General features: G+C 37.1%; 1 protein-coding gene across 5 annotated transcripts in view; it reads left to right on the top strand.

Annotated features, from left to right (window-relative positions):
- The window catches only part of TASP1 (taspase 1), a 254,970-nt gene that overhangs the window by 144,005 nt on the left and 91,802 nt on the right, over positions 1–19,163 (top strand). For all 5 annotated transcript variants that reach the window (XR_008674671.2, XM_019017568.4, XM_055373531.2 and 2 more), the window contains one exon: positions 16,942–17,052. Coding sequence is in view for 4 of the 5 variants with exons in the window: in XM_019017568.4 (XP_018873113.2) it covers positions 16,942–17,052 (111 nt within the window). In the remaining variant the exon portion in view is untranslated. The remainder of the gene's footprint in view (positions 1–16,941; positions 17,053–19,163) is intronic.

The raw sequence follows: 19,163 nt of genomic DNA, 5'->3' as shown, positions 1-19,163 counted from the left end.
GTCTTTCTTATTCCGTGCATCTAGTATGACAAATTGAGTGTATATATATATATACACACATACACAGACACACACACACATTTTTTTATATATAGATGCTTTATACATATAAACATATATAAATGTTTTATACATATAAAACATTTCATCCCTTTATACATATAAAACATTTATATATGTATTTTTGTTTTTATAGGTCCAGGGTGTGTGTGTGCAGGTTTGTTACATGGATATGTCACATAATAGTGAGGTTTGGGCTTCTAGTGTATCCATCACTCAAATTGTGAACACTCTACCCAGTAGGTAATTTTTCAACCCTTATCCTCCTTTCACCCTCCACTCATTTGAAGTCCTCAGTGTCTATTATTTCCTTCTGTATGTTCATGTGTACTCATTGTATAGCTCCCATTTATGAGAGAGAACATATAGTATTTGATTTTCTGTTTTTGAGTTATTTCATTTAGGATAATGGCCTTGAGCTCCATCCATGTTGCTGTAAAAGGTGTGATTTTTATTATTTTTTATGGCTGCATAGTATTCCATGGTTTATATGTACTACATTTTTTTTGGCTTAAATAACAAGCATTATTATTTCACAGGAGAAATTCTCAAGAAAGGTGCTCCGGTGGTTGGTGGTTGGTTTATTCAGCATCAAAGACTCCATTCCTTTCCATCTTTCTGCTCCACCATCCTCAACTCTTGACTTTGGTACTCAGGCTTGCCCCTTTATGGTCGTAAGGTGGCTGCAGATGCTCCAAGTATCACAGTCTGTTCAACAAAATTCAAAAACTGGGTGAAATAACAGCTTTGCCTTGTGTCGCCTTTTCTTTTTTCTTTCTTTCTTTCTTTCTTTTTTTTTTAAAGAGATTTCAGCTTTTATTTTAGATTCAGGGGGTACGTGTGCAGGTTTGTTACATGGGTATATTGTGTGACACTGATCTCATCACCCAGGTAGTGAGCGTAGTACCCAATAGGTAGTTTTTCAGCCCTTGCACCCCTCCGTCAATCTTCCCTGTAGTAGTCCCTGGTGTCTATTGTTTTCATATTTATGACCATATATACCCAATGTTTAGCTCCCATTTATAGGTGTGAACATGCGGTATTTGGTTTTCTGTTTTTGTGTTAGTTTGCTTAGGATGATGACTTCCACCTACATTTATGTTGCTGCAAAGGACATATTTTCATTCTTTTTTATATCTACGTATTTTCCAGGGCGTATATGTACCACATTTTCTTTAATCCACCATTAATAGGCACCTCGGTTGATTCCATGTCTTTGCTTTTGTGAATAGTCCTGTGATGAACATATGAGTGCATGTGCCTTTTTTGTAGCACACTTTGTTTTCCTTTGGGTATATACTTGGTAATGGGATTGCTGGGTCATGTGGTAGTTTTGTTTTTAGTTCTTTGAGAAGAAATCTCCAAACTGCTTTCCACAGTGGTTGAACTAATTTATATTCCCACCAACGGTGTATAAGTGTTCTCTTTTCTCCACAGCTTTGCCAACACCTTTTTTTTTTTTTTTTGCCTTTTTTATAATAGCCATTCTAACTGGTGTGAGATGGTATCTCATTGTGAATTTGATTTGTGTTTCTCTGATCAGTAGTGATGTTGAACATTTTTTTTTGGTATGTTTGTTGGCCATTTGTATGTCTTCTTTTGAAAAGTGTTTGTTCAGGCCGGGCATGGTGGCCCATGCCTGTAATCCTAGCATTTTGAGAGGCCGAGGCGGTCAGGAGTTCAAGACCAGCTTGGCCAACATGGTGAAACCCTATGTCTACTAAAAATACAAAAATTAGCTGGGCGTGGTGGTGGGTGCCTGTAGTACCAGCTACTTGGGAGGCTGAGGCACTAGAATCGCTTGAACCTGGGAGGCAGAGGCTGCAGTGAACTAATATTGCACCACTGCACTCCAGCCTGTGTGACAAAACGAGACTCCATCACACACACACACACACACACACACACACAAAAGAAAAGAAAAAGTGTTTGTTCATGTCCTTTGCCTACTTTTTAATGGGATTATTTGTTTTTAGTTTATTGAGTTAAGTTCCTTATAGATTCAGGGTATTAGACATTTGTCAGAAACATAGTTTGCAAATATTTTCTCCCATTGTGTGGATTGTCTGTCTACTCTGTTGATGGGTTCTTTTGCTGTGCAAAAGCTCTTTAGTTTAATTGGATCCCACTTGTCAATTTTTGTTTTTATTGCAGTTGCTTTTGAGGTCTTAGTCATATATTCTTTGCCAAGGCTGATGTCCAGGATGGTATTTCCTAGGTTTTCTTCTAGGATTTTTATAGTTTGAGATCCACCTTGAGTTAATTTTTGTATATGGTGAAAGGTAGGGGTCCAATTTCATTCTTCTGTGTATGGCTAACCAGTTATCCCAGCACCAATTATTAAATACAGAGTCGTTTCTTCATTGCTAATTTTTGTCAGCTTTGTTGAAGGTCAGATGGTTGTAGGTGTATGGCTTTATTTCTGAGTTTTCTATTCTGTTCCACTGGTCTATGTGTCTGTTTTTTTTACCAGTACCATACTGTTTTGGTTATTGTAGCCTTGTAGTATAATTTGAAGTCAGATAGTGTGATGCCTCCAGCTTTCTTCTTTTTGCTTAGGATTGCCCTGTCTCTTTGGGCTCTTTTTTGTTTCCATATGCTGGCTTGAGATATTCTGATGGTAGTGTCAAGTCTTACTATTCAGCAAAGGCTGGGATCCGAGCACCAGCAAAACTCCAGATATGTCTTTATCTATTTATCTATTTATAGACCAGCTGTCAGCTTTAGGAATCATGGGGGAATTTCTCTCTTTCTCTTGCCTTCTGTCTTTTACAGCCTAGCTTTCAGCTTATTGGGTCACTGGGGATATTTTTACTTTCACCCACCTATGAGATCTTCCTTTGTCTTACCACTCTGGTCTCACACTTTGGTGGACAGTTGCAGTGCACTTAGGGAAGATCCAGTGTGCTTCTGAGGGATTTCTTTCAGCTCTTTTTTACTTTTCCCATCGCTTGGTGGCTGCTGCCTTGCAGTAAGTGATGGCTCTCTGCATCCAGGTTGGCTCTTCTCCTTCAGCTCTCTTGTTGTGTCCCCAGACTTCAAAATGCTGCTACTTTTCACTTGCCAAAGAACTTATGCACCTCAGGGTGTGGATATCTTTCAGCTCTCCTGCTCTACCCTACATTTTTGGAGCTATTAGTGAAGACCTGTAGGAAAGAATTGATGAATGGATTCAGCCTTGTTTAGTGAATGGGGTTTCTTTTGATTCTGATGCATCATGGTAGCTCACATGTAGTCATTTGAAGTTTATTAAATTTCAACTAATTTCTTGTCCTCATCTACAGCATTTATTCTTTTTCCACTGCTTCCTTAGGAATAAAAGAGACCATGGCTCTGTTTTCTCATAGGAAAGGCTTATCTTTTTTGGGAATTATGTTTATTGAGATATTTGTGCATTTTCGTTAAAAACCCCATGACTGTAGCTTATCTGGCTTGCTATTGTTATTACAGTGGGAGTGCTGGACTCTTGGAAGTTTCTTCATCCTAACTAGAAGTGGAAATTTCAGGGATCTGTTTTGGAGGCTTGTGAGACATATTAGAGGATTTAGAACCATTATTTTAGCTGGTAAAATTGTCCATCTTTTGGCACTGGAGCCCCTTTATGTTGGTTTCTGTGATCTTTGACTTTACTATCTTTGGTAATTTCCTTGTTTTTGGGTAGAACAAGATGCCTCAGACTCCTCTTGAATACATCTTTCATGAGACCCAGAGACCTAGAACCAGCCATTTCTCCAGTGATCCTCCTCCTCCTTTTTTTTTTAATAGGAAATGTGATTTTAACATAATAATCTAGTTTCCAAATTTTTACTGCAATTTTCATGTTAGCCTCTAGGCGATGATAGTGTCACTGTAGTTCATGGGTCCAGCAGCAGTATTAAAAATCAAAATCAGACCGGGCGCAGTGGCTCACTCCTGTAATCCCAGCACTTTGGGAGGCCAAGGCGGGTGGATCACCTGAGGTCAGGAGTTTGAGACCAGCCTGGCCAACATGGCAAAACCCTGTCTCTACTAAAAAATACAAAAATTAACCAAGTGTGGTGGCAGGCACCTGTAATCCCAGCTCCTCAGGAGGCTGAGGCAGGAGAATGGCTTGAACCCGGGAAGCAGAGGTTGCAGTGAGCTGAGATCGCACTAGGGCACTCCAGCCTGGGCGACAGAGCAAGACTCTGTTTCAAGGAAAAAAAAAAATCAAAATCAAATTGAAACCTTAGCCTACAGGTTTAAAACCATACGCTTATAGATTTTTAAATAAAATTATAGCCATGTGGTTTCTTAATTTGGGATTTGTAGACCCTATGGAATCTACACATGGGTTTTTATGGAGCATTCTGTGAATTTCCTGAGACTATATGAAACATTTTAGTCCAAGATATATCTTTTTCTCATGACCTGAGAGAGATTGGGAAGCACAATCTTAGGTAATTTTGAATAAAACTGTAAGTTAACTTGCTGGCTAAAATAAATTTAACAAGTAATACAAGTTGATGTAGTTCCTTCTTTTTCTGGTATTATTTCTTAGTAATAGTGTCAAATGAAAACCTTGAAGAGTCCCAAATTGTATATTGTCTATTTGTCTTTTGTTACCTAACTCATTTGAGGTGGCCTTCCTGTATTTTGCCCCTTTCTTCTTTTATCTGCTTCTTTCATCTGATAATTTTTCTAGTTGGTGGTAAGACAGCTTTTGGACAATTTCTGTATTGATATTCCTTAAATTCTACCCAGATGTAGAGAATAAAATATGAATACTATTTTCTCCTTCCTCCTTCAGAACAGTGTGTCTTTCCCTACCCTCAAAACTTCCCTTGATACTGTATTGAATAGAGAAAGGGATAAGCAATGACTGGTGAGCAGATTTAAGACTTTTTTCTATGGTACTTTATTTGGCCTCTAAATACTTAACGTTGTTTTTAAACTTTGCGTACAGCTTTAAAGCTGATGAAATGATTTATATTGCCTCTCCTTTGTACAGAGGAATTTATTGAGAAATAACATCGGCTCAAACTTCCTTTTCAGCTTTTAAAGAGATCAAAATGACCCCAATAAATTACTTCTAAATTTTAAGTCATTAAGAAAATTATTAATTAAATATTTAATATATGTGGCTGGCTCAGTAGTTATTGGTTAGATTTATGGTGTAGTATAACTATCTTGCTTATGTTCTTTCTGTTTGTGGACTTTATACCACATATATAATCAATATGTATAGTGAAATATTTTACATGACATCTGCATATTTGTAGATGTTTATAACTGCATTTTGGCTTTGGTTTTTTTTTCTGGCTCATGAAATGCACACCATGGCTTAGAGGCAAAATAAAGTCTTTAATTTTATTTTGTTGGGATGTGCTTGGTGACTTACTATTTATAGGACTTTCTGGTTAAAATTGGGGACTATCTACAGTCCTAAGTGTTAGTATCAGAACCTGTTGTGCTCCTTATTTGCAGATAATTATTACTATGATCTTGTCCATGTTCTCAGATTTTTGGGGCTTTGGATTTTCTTTGTTTATACCTCCTTTATTCATGTGATGATATTAGCCTGGTTTCTGCAGTGACTGTTATGGAATGAGCATGTTACTAGGAGTCACAATACTTGGATCTTAGAATCTTAGTTCTTCCAAATCACTTTTCTTGTTTGTCAGATGAGATGATAGTACTTTCCTTGCAAGATAATTCTAAAGCCCCAGATATACAGTAGTTGATTATTTAATCAGTGAGTCAGTGAGTCAGTGGCCCTTTCTCCCTAAAAAAATTAAGTTTTCTATAGTTGAATTTAATCTAAGTATATTTCTTCATTAATTAACAGCTTTTAAAAAGGGTTTTCTCAAGTCATCTGCCTATTGCAAGCCTCTTAACTAAATTTTAACCAGCAAGTTATTAAAGTTCTAAAACTACATTCAGTGGTAAATATTTTGTCTTGTGAGGAATATAAAACTATTAAAGCTAAGCCATTTAGTTTTTCAAATGAGGAAGCTGAAGCATAGATGTCATAAGTGACTCATTTCAGGTTCTACAGCTAGAGCTGGTTCTCCTCATATGTGATCCTTCTCTCTGATGGAACAGGAATCCAGATAGAAGATTGACAAGAGCATCAACTGAACATTACAAACAGTGTTGCTTCTTTTATGGCTACTTTCCTAATGAAGTTCTCAGGTGTGGATAAATCTAATGCTTATACATATACTCTGTTTCCCAGATAATTACAATATAGTGATACAATCTTAGCGGCACCACCATAGATAAGAATACACTTTTACTGGTGATGGTTGCCTCTGATTTTTTTTCCTCCTTCCCCGGGTTCATTTGTCCCTGATGCTCTAATTAGAGTGTTATAATTTAGGTAACTAAATTTAAATAATTTAGAACAGAAAGCAAGGTTCTGCTTTATCATCTGTATTAACACTCAAAATGAATATTGGGTAAATTTCTACATTGAGATGTGTATTAGGGTTCTCCAGAGGGACAGAACTTATAGGATATTTATGTATATGAAAGGGAGTTTATTAGGGAGAACTGGCTTACCTGATTACGAGGTGAAGTCCCAGAATAGACCATCTGCAAGCTGGGGAAGAAACAATCCAGTAGTGGCTCAGTCTGAGTCCGAAAGCCTCAAAACCAGGGAAGCTGACAGTGCACCCTTCAGTTTGTGGCCAAAGGCCCAAGAGCCCCCAGCAAACCAATGGTGTAAGTGCAGGAATCCAAAGGCTGAAGAACCTGAAGTATGATGTCCAAGGGCAGGAGGAGCAGGAGGAAGCATCCAGTATAGGAAAGGGAAAAGCCAGAAGACCCAGCAAACAAAGTTATCCCACCTTCTTCCCCCTGCTTTGTTTTTGCTGTGCTGGCAGCCAGTTGGATAGCACCTACCCACATTGAGGGTGGGTCTTCCTCTCCTAATCCACTGACTCAAATGTCAGTCTCCTCTGGCAGCACCCTCACAGACACACCCAGAAGAGCAAGGAGAAGAGAGTGGCTGAAGCTTTGTCAATTACACACTTCCTCTGACATGGTAGATTGGATGAAGCGTTTTCACTACTCATGTTTGTTGAAGGTTTTTTTGTTTGTTTGTTTTTTTGGTTTTAGTTTTTTTCAAAAAGGTTTTAATCTATGAAAGTATTTGCGTTCATAAAACTGGAACCTTTCCTATTTATGGAGCTACTTATTTAGATAGTTGGGATTTTTCGTATGAGTGTGTGATTTGGTTATATCCTCAATAAAATTGGCAATAGTGATAACTAATATATGTATAAAGCACTTAGTATATGTACTATATGTCTAGCACCATGCTCTAGATATCTGTGTTTAATCATAACTGTGATATTTCTCTATATTAAAAATAATTATGAAATGCTAACGCATATATCAATCACACCCTACTTTGTAAGAGATGATATCTCTAGGAGATAATTATAAAATTGGTTTTTCTTTTGGTTATTATTTATCACAGAAAAAATTGAAAAGCCTGATTTGTTTTTGATACATTACAATAAATAACCAAAGTATGAGACAAGTTGTGGATTACAGAGAACTCTGAATATTTGGGAAACGCTAAATATGTGTCGGTGAGCTATAACCTTAAGATGTGACTGGATTAGACATCTTCACCACTTATTCCATCTCTTTATGAAGCTCCTTATGTTTTCCCCTTGTGTATAATAGGTTCCAGGTTTGATAACCATAGGGACACTGTGAAGACTGAAGTCATGTGTGTCCTATCACTTTTAAGGTAGCTCTCTCTTTAATTTCACAAGACAGGCTTGATAACCAGAAGTAACCCAACTCCAAAATTGGCAGTAAATCCTTTGACAGGGAAAAGGTGACGTACTGTGTAATAAATTCCTTTGTTGAAAAAGAGATGTTGCAATACTGGAAACTGAAGTACCAAATGTTACCTTTTAAATTTGGAAAGGCCCTTTCTTATTACTTATCTATCCCTGTGGACTTCTAAGAGGGGATGTGTTGAAAGATTTTTCAGATGCCCACTAGCCACAGTGAGAGTGAATGGCAGCATTTATAAGATGACATAAATACTTCAAAATCATCAGTAATCCTTGGAGACGTGTGGTGTGCCAGGGGTACTGAATGTGAGCTTTTGTTGCTGTCGAGCCTGTGCTTTTGTAGGAGGCTGCCTAGGAATGTGGGTTGTGTCTCTGCTGTGAATGCAACTTCACTTTTTCCCATCTGGGGCTCTTTGTATTAGAATTGAGGTGGGAGTGGTCTAGAAGACAAAAAGTCTGCACAGATAAGAAAGATCTGTGAGATTATGAGTTATATTTTAAAATCCTAATCTTATTTTGAGGTCCTGTGGAGCAATTATATTATTGTCCTCAACCATTAGAACACTACATTAATAACTGGACACATAACGGTCTTTTAATTTTCATTTTGTAATAATGGGGCTCATCCCACCACTGCTGCTACTACTGCATTAGATGAAGACAAAAAAGATTGAAAATAATCTAGAAATGCAATGAAGATATATCTTACATGTTAGCCAAGAATTGGTAAATTTTGATGTTTCTCTATTCTTATTGCAAAAGCTTTTTAGTTTGTTACTTTTACCTTTTGGAACTAAAACTGAATTTGACAATATGATTTTGTTGGGCTGTCACAATCCCTATATTTAATTATCTTGTTTTGAAGGCTGCATCTATCACTGGAGCTGAAGTTAAAAAAAATGATAAATGTGTGATGAAGGTCAGGCAACATAAAACACCCATGGCATCTGTTCGTGTTCACTCTGATCAACTCGTGTACTCAAGATACAGGGAAGTGAAGTGAATGGGGCCAAATCCCATCATGGGAAACTTTGCTTTCCCCTTTACTAACTTGCCTTGAGAGAAAGTATTGTGAACGCAGGAGTGTAATCTTAAGTCGGGCAATAAACCTGTTGGAAAAAAAAAAAATAGGTATTTATTTTAGATACTAGGGAAAATAAAAGGAATAAATAAGAAAAGTCAGGCATGAGCCACAGTCTCTAGATAACCACAGTTAAAATGTTTCCTGCCAGGCTAAGAGAAATCTTTATCATACTGTTTGTTTTGTTTTGATAATGGTAGGTTTACCTAGGTGGTCATTTTTACCCTATGTAAAGGCTTAGCTTGATTTGAAGCAGTAGCCTTCATTTAGAATTACAAGGCAAAGGATAAACTTTTAAATTCTATTTTAGGCTCTCTCAGTGATGATTGTTAAGCTAGCTGGGAATCACTTTAATAGAAGGAACATACAGAGAATAGGATGAGAGGCAGCAAAGTAGTAGAAAATTTTTCTTAAGATGGTTATTTTCATCAAGTAGTATTTATTAAGTGCTTACTCTATGGTCAACTCCATGCTAAATGCTTTATGTGATTTTTCTCATTTTGTCCTCAAAACAACCCTGTGAGGTAGTTGGTATCCCATTCCCCATTTTACAGCTATGTAAACTGAGCCCTAAATAACCCAAAGTCACCCTGCTGGATTCAAACATGAGTCTCACTGCAGAACAGATACTAACCCTTACCCTATAGGCCTTAAGGTAGGAGTGTGTGTGTAAGAGGGTGGGAGGGGTGAGGGAGGGAAGGAGGAGAGAAAATGAGAATGAATGAATAGAGTAAATAAAATGTGCAAGCTGTCCTCTTCTTAAAAAAGACCCTGCTTCTTGACACAGAAATATCAGATTTCTCCTATGGGTAAAGTTACAGAAGCTTTTTGTAATGTAAGCTAATGTATCCACTAGAGAAATAATGGCATTGTTGGAAGGATTTAGCTGACAGGAAAATAAAGATACTTTATTAATTAACTCTTCTAGTTTCCTTGGGGTTTTGCCAACTTTTTCTGGATTCCAGACAAATTCAAAAACAGATGATTTAAAGGTGGCTTCACTGAAGTGGTGTCACATGATTGAGGGAAGTGGTCATTCTTTAGATGGATAAAAGGTGGTTTTAAAATATGCAGGACTCCATTTTTCAGACAATATAAAGTATTTAATTAAAGTATTTTTTTCATTCAAATGAACTAAAAAGAAATTCTGTAGTTGGAAGCAATTAAATATATCCTGGGTTTCCCCCCTAAAAAAAGTCAGTTAAAATAAATACTCTCAGATCAAATGATCTTTTTTGTGTATCGCTGCTAATGGCATCTGATAAATATATGTATATGAGCTTATCAGAAATTATGTTTGAATCAACACAGAGTTGCATGTTTGAATTGGAAAAAGTAGCTAGAAGTCGTCTTCTTTCAGTGTAAAGTTTTCTGAGCCATTTTCAATCACCAGCAAAGAGCCACGTATGTAGGTTAAGAATGCATTTGGTCCCATATATTCATTGACAGATGAATGAATAAAGAACATATGGTATATACATACATAGAGTATCCATTTGGGAATATGAAAAAGTTCTGGAGCTAGATGGTGCTGATGGTTGTACAACAGTGTGAATGTACTTAATACCACTGAATTGCATACTTTAAAAATGGTTAAATGGTAATTTTATATTATTTATGATAGGAATGATGTAGCCTTAAAAAAGAGAACTGAATTGCGTTGCTAAAGCGGCAAGTTTTTAAATTTAAACTTAAATTAGAAAACCTCGTGTAACAGATGCCTGGGAAGAGACTGGGTCTAGTCAGGCTACCTAGCAGTACCCTTTGGTTTTCAGGTCTGTCCTTTCCCTCCTGCCGTCCTCAGCAGGTGGTGTTTTCTTTCTTTTTTCTTTTTTTTTAATTTTTCCCACTCAGTGGCCATGGATGGGCCTTGATGCTCATGCATGTCACCCCTCAGTCATGCTGCTGTGCCTCAGGCTTAGCTATGCAAGTGCAGGCATGGAAAGTTGGATTTAGTCAGATATGGCAGAGACATTCAACTTAATGCTCTCTGAAGATCCATATATTCCCCTATATTTCACAGGCCCCTTGTAGTTGCCTAAGAATGTGTAGCTCTTTCTGGCCAGGGACCGGAATGGTAATGATATTTGTCACTTTCAGGCTAAGGTGGTAAAACAGCCTTCTGGAACAACAGGGTGGCCTCGTTCTTGTGGAGGGGAAGTATGTGATTCAGGTAGTGCATTTACAGGTGATGGAGCCTCCATCTGCCTAGGTTTGTTCCTTTCACCTAGGTTTGAGTGAGTGTGTGAAGCAGATCTTCAGGTGATGCAGGTATGACCTATAACATTAGTGAGAATTATATTTTAAGTCACTGAGATTTGGGCGTTGTTTTTGCAGCCCAGTATAGCTATTCTGACTGTTACTCCAGGGTGGGCTTTTGCCAGACATGTTTGATGAAATGAGAGAAGCAGGGAGGTTTTTGGGAGTAAGGGGATGGATTTAAGTTGATGAAGCATGGAATTTTAGTTAGTTAAGAATAGAGGTGAGGACCTGAGTGGGGTGAGGAATAGTTAAAAGGCAGCAGAATTAATGGATGGCAGTTTTTGGTGAGATGGAGGGAATGTTGGAGTTGGAGTGCTCAAGGGAGGGAGCTGGAAAGATAGGAGTGAGATGATTCCAGTTGATATGACTGAGGAGTTCACGTTACTGCTGAAGATGGGTGTGAGTTTATCAGGTAGTGTGGATAACTGGAGGAGAGGATATCAGAATACCAAAAGCCAAGATATTGGGAGAATCATCTAGATAAATATTAAATTCAGCAAGAATGATGACAAGGAGTAGTGTTGGGCAGAGTAAAAGTGAGCTGGGAGTTAAAATCTCTGAGAAATGGATTTGTCGTTACATGTCTGAAACGGTCTACTGTTCACCCTCGCTCTAGAATGGTAGTTTAACTGATTCCAGGTTGGCAGTGTTTTTTTCTGTTTGCTTGTTTTTTTTTTTTGCCATAGTATCTTTAAGATATTAGTCTTGTGGCTTCTTTTGTTGCTTGGAGATATTTAGTTATCAGTTTAATTTAAAAATTTTTGAATTTTTTTGTAGGTGAATTTTTTTCCTTTTCTTTTTGGTGAGTTTTTAATATTTTCTTGTTGTCTTTGGTCCAGAGCTTCAAACTGATACAATTAAGGATGGATTTCTATTTTTATTCCTCTTTTTTGGAACTCTATGTGGATCTTCAGTTTAATAACTTAAATCCTAGAAAGTTCTTATTCCTTATACAAATATTAGTGCTTTCTTCTTTCTTTCCTCTCTTTCAAAACGCCTATTAATGCATTGGACATTATCATTTTACACTTTTGGACTCTTAACTCCTCATTTTCTTTCTCTTTCTCATTCTAGGCTCTGTTTCTTTTTCTTATTGTACTACAGTTTGCTCTATTTCAGGGATAGGCAAACAATGACCTGTGGGCCAAATCTGGTTCATGGCCTGTTTTTGTATAGCTCATAAGCTAAGAATGATTTTTTAGTTTTTAAGACTTGTTGCAAAAAAAATTAAGAAGATTTGATAGAAAGAAATTACATGTAGCATTCAAAGCCTAAAATATTTACTATTTGGCCTTTTACAAATTTGTTTTCAACTGCTGTCCAGTTATTTTCACTTCTTGAAATAATTGTGTTTTTTTTTGCTGTTGCTCATTCTTTCTTTTGGTTGTATGTATATGTGTGTTGAAGTTGGGGGTTGGAATTTTTTATTGGTAGTTCATCTTCAGTGTGGGTTTTGAAAGTTTAGGGATACCCACAAGTAGAAGACATGTATTATCTTTGAGCATGGGACATGCTGAATTCTCAGCAACAGGAAACATACTGGGAAAGAGTGAGCTGGGGCTGGAGTAAGGGTTAGGATTAATGTGAGATGACCTGGCCGTAGAGACTGGCACTCCTAGGGCCGTGGGAATGTCCAGGATTCCTGCTGAATCCAGGGTTTTTATATGAATCCTTGAGGTTGGTGTGTAGAATACACAATCAGGGCATTGACATCTGGACTGGCCAGAATGACAGTTAAGTGAATACTGAGTCATCAGGCAGGGGCCTGACACTTTTGGGGAGGTCTGACAATATGTAGTAGCACCCCTGCCAACTGCTGTGTACTCTAGGCCTACCACAGAGTAGGGATTCAATAACAGCCTGGCAAGTGAATGAATGGGGAAAGAAATGAAGGTCAGGTCCATATTTTGAGGACTGGTAAGTACCAGGCAGGTATCTTCTGCCAGCCTTTGTCCTAGACTAACCAGACAGGAAGAATATGGAGAGATACCTCTAATAGTTGTTTTGTAGATCCTTTGGGATTTTCTACATAGAAAATTATATCATCTGTGAATAGAGACAGTTTTACTTCTTCCTTTCTGTTCTTTATGCCTTTTTTCCCCTTGCCTTATTACAATGGCTGAAATCTCCAGTACATTGTTGAAGAGAAGTGATGAAAGCAGACATCATTGCCCTGTTTCTGATCCTAGGGAGAAACAATTCAGCGTTTCATCATTAAGTATGATGCAACTGTAGGTCTTTTTGCAGATGTTCTTTATTTCTGGAAATTGATAACTGAATTTAAAGGCCTAATCGGATTCAAGTATAGTTTTTTTTGGGCAGTGGACAAGACTACGTCGGTATGATTTTGCCAAGAGATACATAGTGTCTGGTATCTTTCTGTGGTATTAGCAGCCACTGATGATTGCCTCTATCAGTTATTACACTGTGGGTTACAAATGGTTATATTCCAATTCTATTAATTTCTTTTTCATTTATTATCTGGGATACTTCTGTAGAGAAAATATTCCTTCATAAATTGTTTGGTTACTCTGGTATGTAGTCCCTATTGGAAGGACAGAAACATGCTTGCTTGTTTTCTTTTATCAATTTTCAGAATAGTGAGTTGGTTTCATAGCATCCTCCAAAGGTGATTAGTGCTTTTAAAAACATAAGTTATGAATTTATTATGTGTTTTAATCCATTCATTTGTCATACTTACTGATGCTAAAATTTTTCTTTTTTTAGAACTTGGTATTTTTTACTTCTAGGCATCTTGTCAGGTCTTTTATAATCCATGTTTTCTGCTAAGATGTGAGAACATACACATACTCTTGGAAAAGTAAGGACAAAAAGAGGGTATAGTGAGAGTCTTATTTCTAATATTGGTGAATAAAGAGTGGAACTGTTTGCCTTTGAATCACACTTCAGCTCTATGGCAGCGTATTCTAAGAAACCTTGGAATTTTGTAGGTAAAAGCACAGAAGTCAAACTTTCTTTGATTGGAACCTACAGGAGAATAAGCTTTGGTTTCATGGCTCTTTGTTAAAGATGATCAATGTCAGAGAATATAAGTCATAATTTTAAAAGTTTCTTGGTAAAAAGATCAATCATTGGAAAGCTCTGTGTATATATTCCTGTGTAACAGCAGAGCAAAGTCTTTCTGACATACATTGTGTAGTTTTGATGTAATGTTAACTTCATGTGGTTTAGCTTTTTGACTTCAGGCATGTGTATACAACCTTCTGAACATTCATTTAGTTTATAATATGCCAATTTCCTAGCAGTTATTATTGTCCTAAAGTGTAACATTTCACTGTTCAACATCAAGTATGTACACAAAGGGAATTAAACTTTATGGTGTTTCATGAGCTAAGCACAATGGTTGTTCTTAGTAAGTGTCCAACGTGGTTTCTTTCTGTTAGCTTTATTGTCATCTTTTTCCCGATTAAAAAAACAATATTGCAAAAATTTACTGAATAGGGAATGCCACAAAGTTACACATTGAATTATGTATCTAGATCTTCCTTGAAGTGTAGGTATTCATTCACAAAGAGATATTTAGATCCTGAAGGATGTTTGCATTTACACTTTACCAAAAATACAGGGAAGCCATTTCTGGCAAATATCTGGCAATTTCTAAAAAAAAAATTCATCCTTTTTTTTCTCTTTTAGAAGGCCTGTGTTTATTTTTTTTACTGAATAGGTGAACAACTACTTCAGAATTCCCATTCTTCTATTGATTCTTTTTCTTTCCTCTCGTTTTCCAGTCTTGCTGAATAATTTCCTTAAAACATCCATTTCCAACACTGGAGAGGAATGTAATCTTATTTCTAATTGACTATAATATGACATATTTCTAATCTACTATGACTAATGTAATAGTCAAAGGCATTGTTTTACCTATTCAGCACATTTGTTTCTGGTTGAAGAGGGCATTTTTTTCTTTGAAGGTCCTAATGGCTCCTGTTCTTTTTATTCTATTATTTTTTATTATACTTTAAGTTTTGGGATACATATGCAGAACGTGCAGTTTTGTTACATAGGTATACATGTGCCATGGTGGTTTGCTCCACCCATCAACCCATCACTTACATTAGATATTTCTCCTAATGCTATCCTTCCCTTTGCCCCCCACCTCCTGACAGGCCCTGGTGTGTGATGTTCCCCTCCCTGTGTCCATGTGTTCTCATTGTTCAGCTCCCACTTATGAGTGAGAACATGCAGTGCTTAGTTTTCTGTTCCTGTGTTAGTTTGCTGAGGATGATGGTTTTCAGCTTCATCCACGTCCCTGCAAAGGACATGAACTCATCCATTTTTATGGCTGCGTAGTATTCCATGGTGTATACATGCCACATTTTCTTTCTTTTTTTTTTTTTTTTTTTTTTGAGAAATCTTGTTCTTGACCCCCAGGCTTGAGTGCAATGGCTCGATCTCAGCTCACAGCAAACTCCGCCTACCAGGTTCAAATGATTCTTTTGCCTCTCCCTCCCAAGTAGCTGGGATTAAGGTGCCTGCCACTACACCTGGCTAATTTTTGTATTTTTTAGTAGAGATGGGGTTTCACCATGTTGGCCAGGCTGGTCTCAAGCTCCTGACCTCAGGTGGGTCCACCCACCTCGGCCTCCCAAAGTGTTGGGATTACAGGCGTGAGCCACTGTGCCCGGCCTATGTGCCACATTTTCTTTATCCAGTCTGTCATTGATGGACGTTTGGGTTGGTTCCAAGTCTTTGCTATTGTGAAGAGTGCTGCAAGAAACATACGGGTGCATGTGTCTTTATAGTAGAATGATTTATAATCCTTGGAATATATACCTAGTAATGGGATTGCTGGGTCAAATGGCATTTTCAGTTCTAGATCCTTGAGGAATCACCAGACTATCTTCCATAATGGTTGAACTAATTTACACTCCCACCAACAGTGTACAAGTGTTCCTGTTTCTCCACATCCTTTCCAGCATCTGTTGTTTCCTGACTTTTTAATGATTGCATTTCTAGCTGGTGTGAGATGGTATCTCATTGTGGTTTTGATTTGCATTTCTCTGATGACCAGTGACGATAAGCATTTTTTCATGTTTGTTGGCTGCATAAATGTTTTCTTTTGAGAAGTGTTCTTGCATATCCTTTGCCCACTTTTTGATGGGGTTGTTTGTTTTTTTCTTGTAAATTTGTTTGAGTTCTTTGTAGATTCTGGATATTAGCCCTTTGTCAAATGAGTAGATTGCAAAAATTTTCTCCCATTCTGTAGGTTGCCTGTTCACTCTGATGGTAGTTTCTTTTGCTGTGCAGAAGCTCTTTAGTTTAATTAGATCCCATTTGTCAATTTTGGCTTTTGTTGCGATTGCTTTTGGTGTTTTAGACATGAAGTCCTTGCCCATGCCTATGTCCTGAAAAATTCACACTTTTATGAACTGATGGTATTTGTGGCAATGAGTGTATATTGAAAAGTACCAATGTGATTTAACAATTACACATAATATTTTTTAGGGGGATTTTTTTTGTTAGTGCCTAACACCAGTCAACACATACTAGTTAAACAGAGAACTACGTATCATATTAATTTGTATTGGTTTGCTTTTGATTGATAAACTTTGTGTTTAGTTTCTGCTGAATCTCTTTACTAAAATTACCAGATTGCTCATGGAAGTCATTTCATCCCTCACGGAATTATTTTCCCAGCTAACTACTCTCTTAAATGATGCATAAGGGTGTTCTAATGCTATTGAAATAAGCAGGGTGTTCGGTGCTGCTTTTCCTCAACTGTTGGTTTCTTTGGATTTCTAGGATGTGGAGAGCATCTTGTGCGCACCATACTGGCTAGAGAATGTTCACATGCTTTACAAGCTGAGGATGCTCACCAAGCCCTGTTGGAGACTATGCAAAACAAGTTTATCAGTAAGTATAACATTAAGAAGATTACATCTTCCAAATATAGATTATTTCACTTCTATAAGCACTATGAGTCAGGTACTCCGTTTGTATTTCTAGACCTACCTCTAGGGTCTAGCAGAGGAAAAGACCCACAGTTAATACTGATTGTGAAAAGAAATTCCACTACAATAGATAGTACCACATGAAATCTTCCATATAACTAAGCTAATCCCCAAGCTGTAAGACACTGACAAGGCTCTCATATAGTAGAATAAATACATAACCATATGTTAATATGTTAATAAGAATTGACCAGTGGCAAAATGTGAGCTGAGAAATGAGTCATGAATAGGCATTTAAGGTCTATCTCTAGTGATTTTTCAGAAAAAAGTTGATTATATTCATGTACTATTTCCTCAAATGTATTAGAATCAGACTTAGGTTTTATTGTTATTTTGTTTTAACAATTACTGTTGTTGAATGCTGTTTTAAAAGAAAATCAAATTCATCGGCTTAATAGCATATGTGATTTACGTAATTGTTATGAGTTATTAGATGCATTCTCAGAATGTTAATGAGAAGGAATAGTAAGAGTAGAAAACTAGATGCTCATCAAAAGTTCACTACGTAGAAAGATCTCTATAACTAAAACTATAAAACACTGATGAAACGAAATTGAAGAGGACAACAAAAAAATGGAAAAATACTTCATGTGTATGGATTGGAAGAATCAATATTGTTAAAATGTCCATACTACCCAAAGCAGTCCAAAGATTCAATGCAATCCCTATCAAAATACAAATGACATTCTTCTGAAATAGAAAAAACAACCCTAAAATTTATGTGGACTCGCAAAAGACCCAGAATAGCCAAAGCTATCCTAAGCAAAAAGAACAAAAATGGAGGAATCACATTATATAACTTCAGATTATATTATAGTAACCAAAATGGCATGGGACTGGCATAAAAACAGACACATAGACCAATGGAACAGAGTATAGAACCCAGAAACAAATCCACACACCTACAATGAACTCATGTTCCACAAAGTTGTCAAGAACATGCGCTCTGGAAAACTCTCTTCAACAAATGGTGCTGGGAAAACTGGATATCCATATGCAGAAGAATGAAACTAGACTCCTGTCTCTCACCATATACAAAAATTAAATCAAAACAGACTAAAGACTTAAATCTAAGACCCCAATCTATGAAACTACTACAAGAAAGCATTGGGGAAAATCTCTAGGACATTGGTCTGGGAAAAATTTCTTGACTAGTACCCTGCAAGTGCAGGCAACCAAAGCAAAAATGGACAGAAGAGATTATATCAAGTTAAAAAGCTTCTCCATAGCAAAGGGAACAACAAAGTGAAGAGACAACCCAAAGAATGGGAGAAGATATTTGCAAACTATCCATCTGACAAGGGATTAATAACCAGAATGTATAAGGAGCCCAAACAACCCTATAGGAAAAAATCTAATAATCTGATCAAAAAATGGGCAAAAGATTTGAACAGACATTTCTCAAATGAAGACATAAAAATTGCAAACAGGCATATGAAAAAGCGCTCAACATTATTGCTTATCAGAGAAATGCAAATCAAAACTACAATGAGATATTATCTCACCCCAGTTAAAATGGCTTATATCCAAAAGATAGGCAATAGCAAACTCTGGTGAAGATGCAGAGAAAAGAGAATGCTGGTACACTGTTGGTGGGAATGTAAATTAGTACAACCACTATGGAGAACAGTTTGGAGGTTCCTCAAAAATCTAAAAATAGAGCTACCATGTGATCCAGCAATCCCACTGCTATGTATATCCCCAAAAGAAGGGAAGCAGTATATTGAAGAGATATTTGCACTCCCATGTTTGTTGTGGCAGCGTTCACAATAGCCAAGATTTGGAAGCAACCTAAGTGTCCAGCAGATGAGTGAATAAAGAAAACGTGGCACATATACACAATGGAGTACTATGCAGACATAAAAAAGAATGAGATCTTGTCATTTGCAACAACATGGATGGAACTGGGGGAGATCATTATGTTAAGTGAAATAAGCCAGGCACAGAAAGACAAACGTCACATGTTCTCACTTATTTGTAGGATCTAAAAATCAAAACAGTTGAACTCATGGA

The sequence above is a fragment of the Gorilla gorilla genome, chromosome 21 (genome assembly GCF_029281585.2).
Source record: "Gorilla gorilla gorilla isolate KB3781 chromosome 21, NHGRI_mGorGor1-v2.1_pri, whole genome shotgun sequence".
NCBI classification, from domain to species: domain Eukaryota; kingdom Metazoa; phylum Chordata; class Mammalia; order Primates; family Hominidae; genus Gorilla; species Gorilla gorilla.
This window is presented reverse-complemented; position numbering and strand designations above follow the sequence as displayed.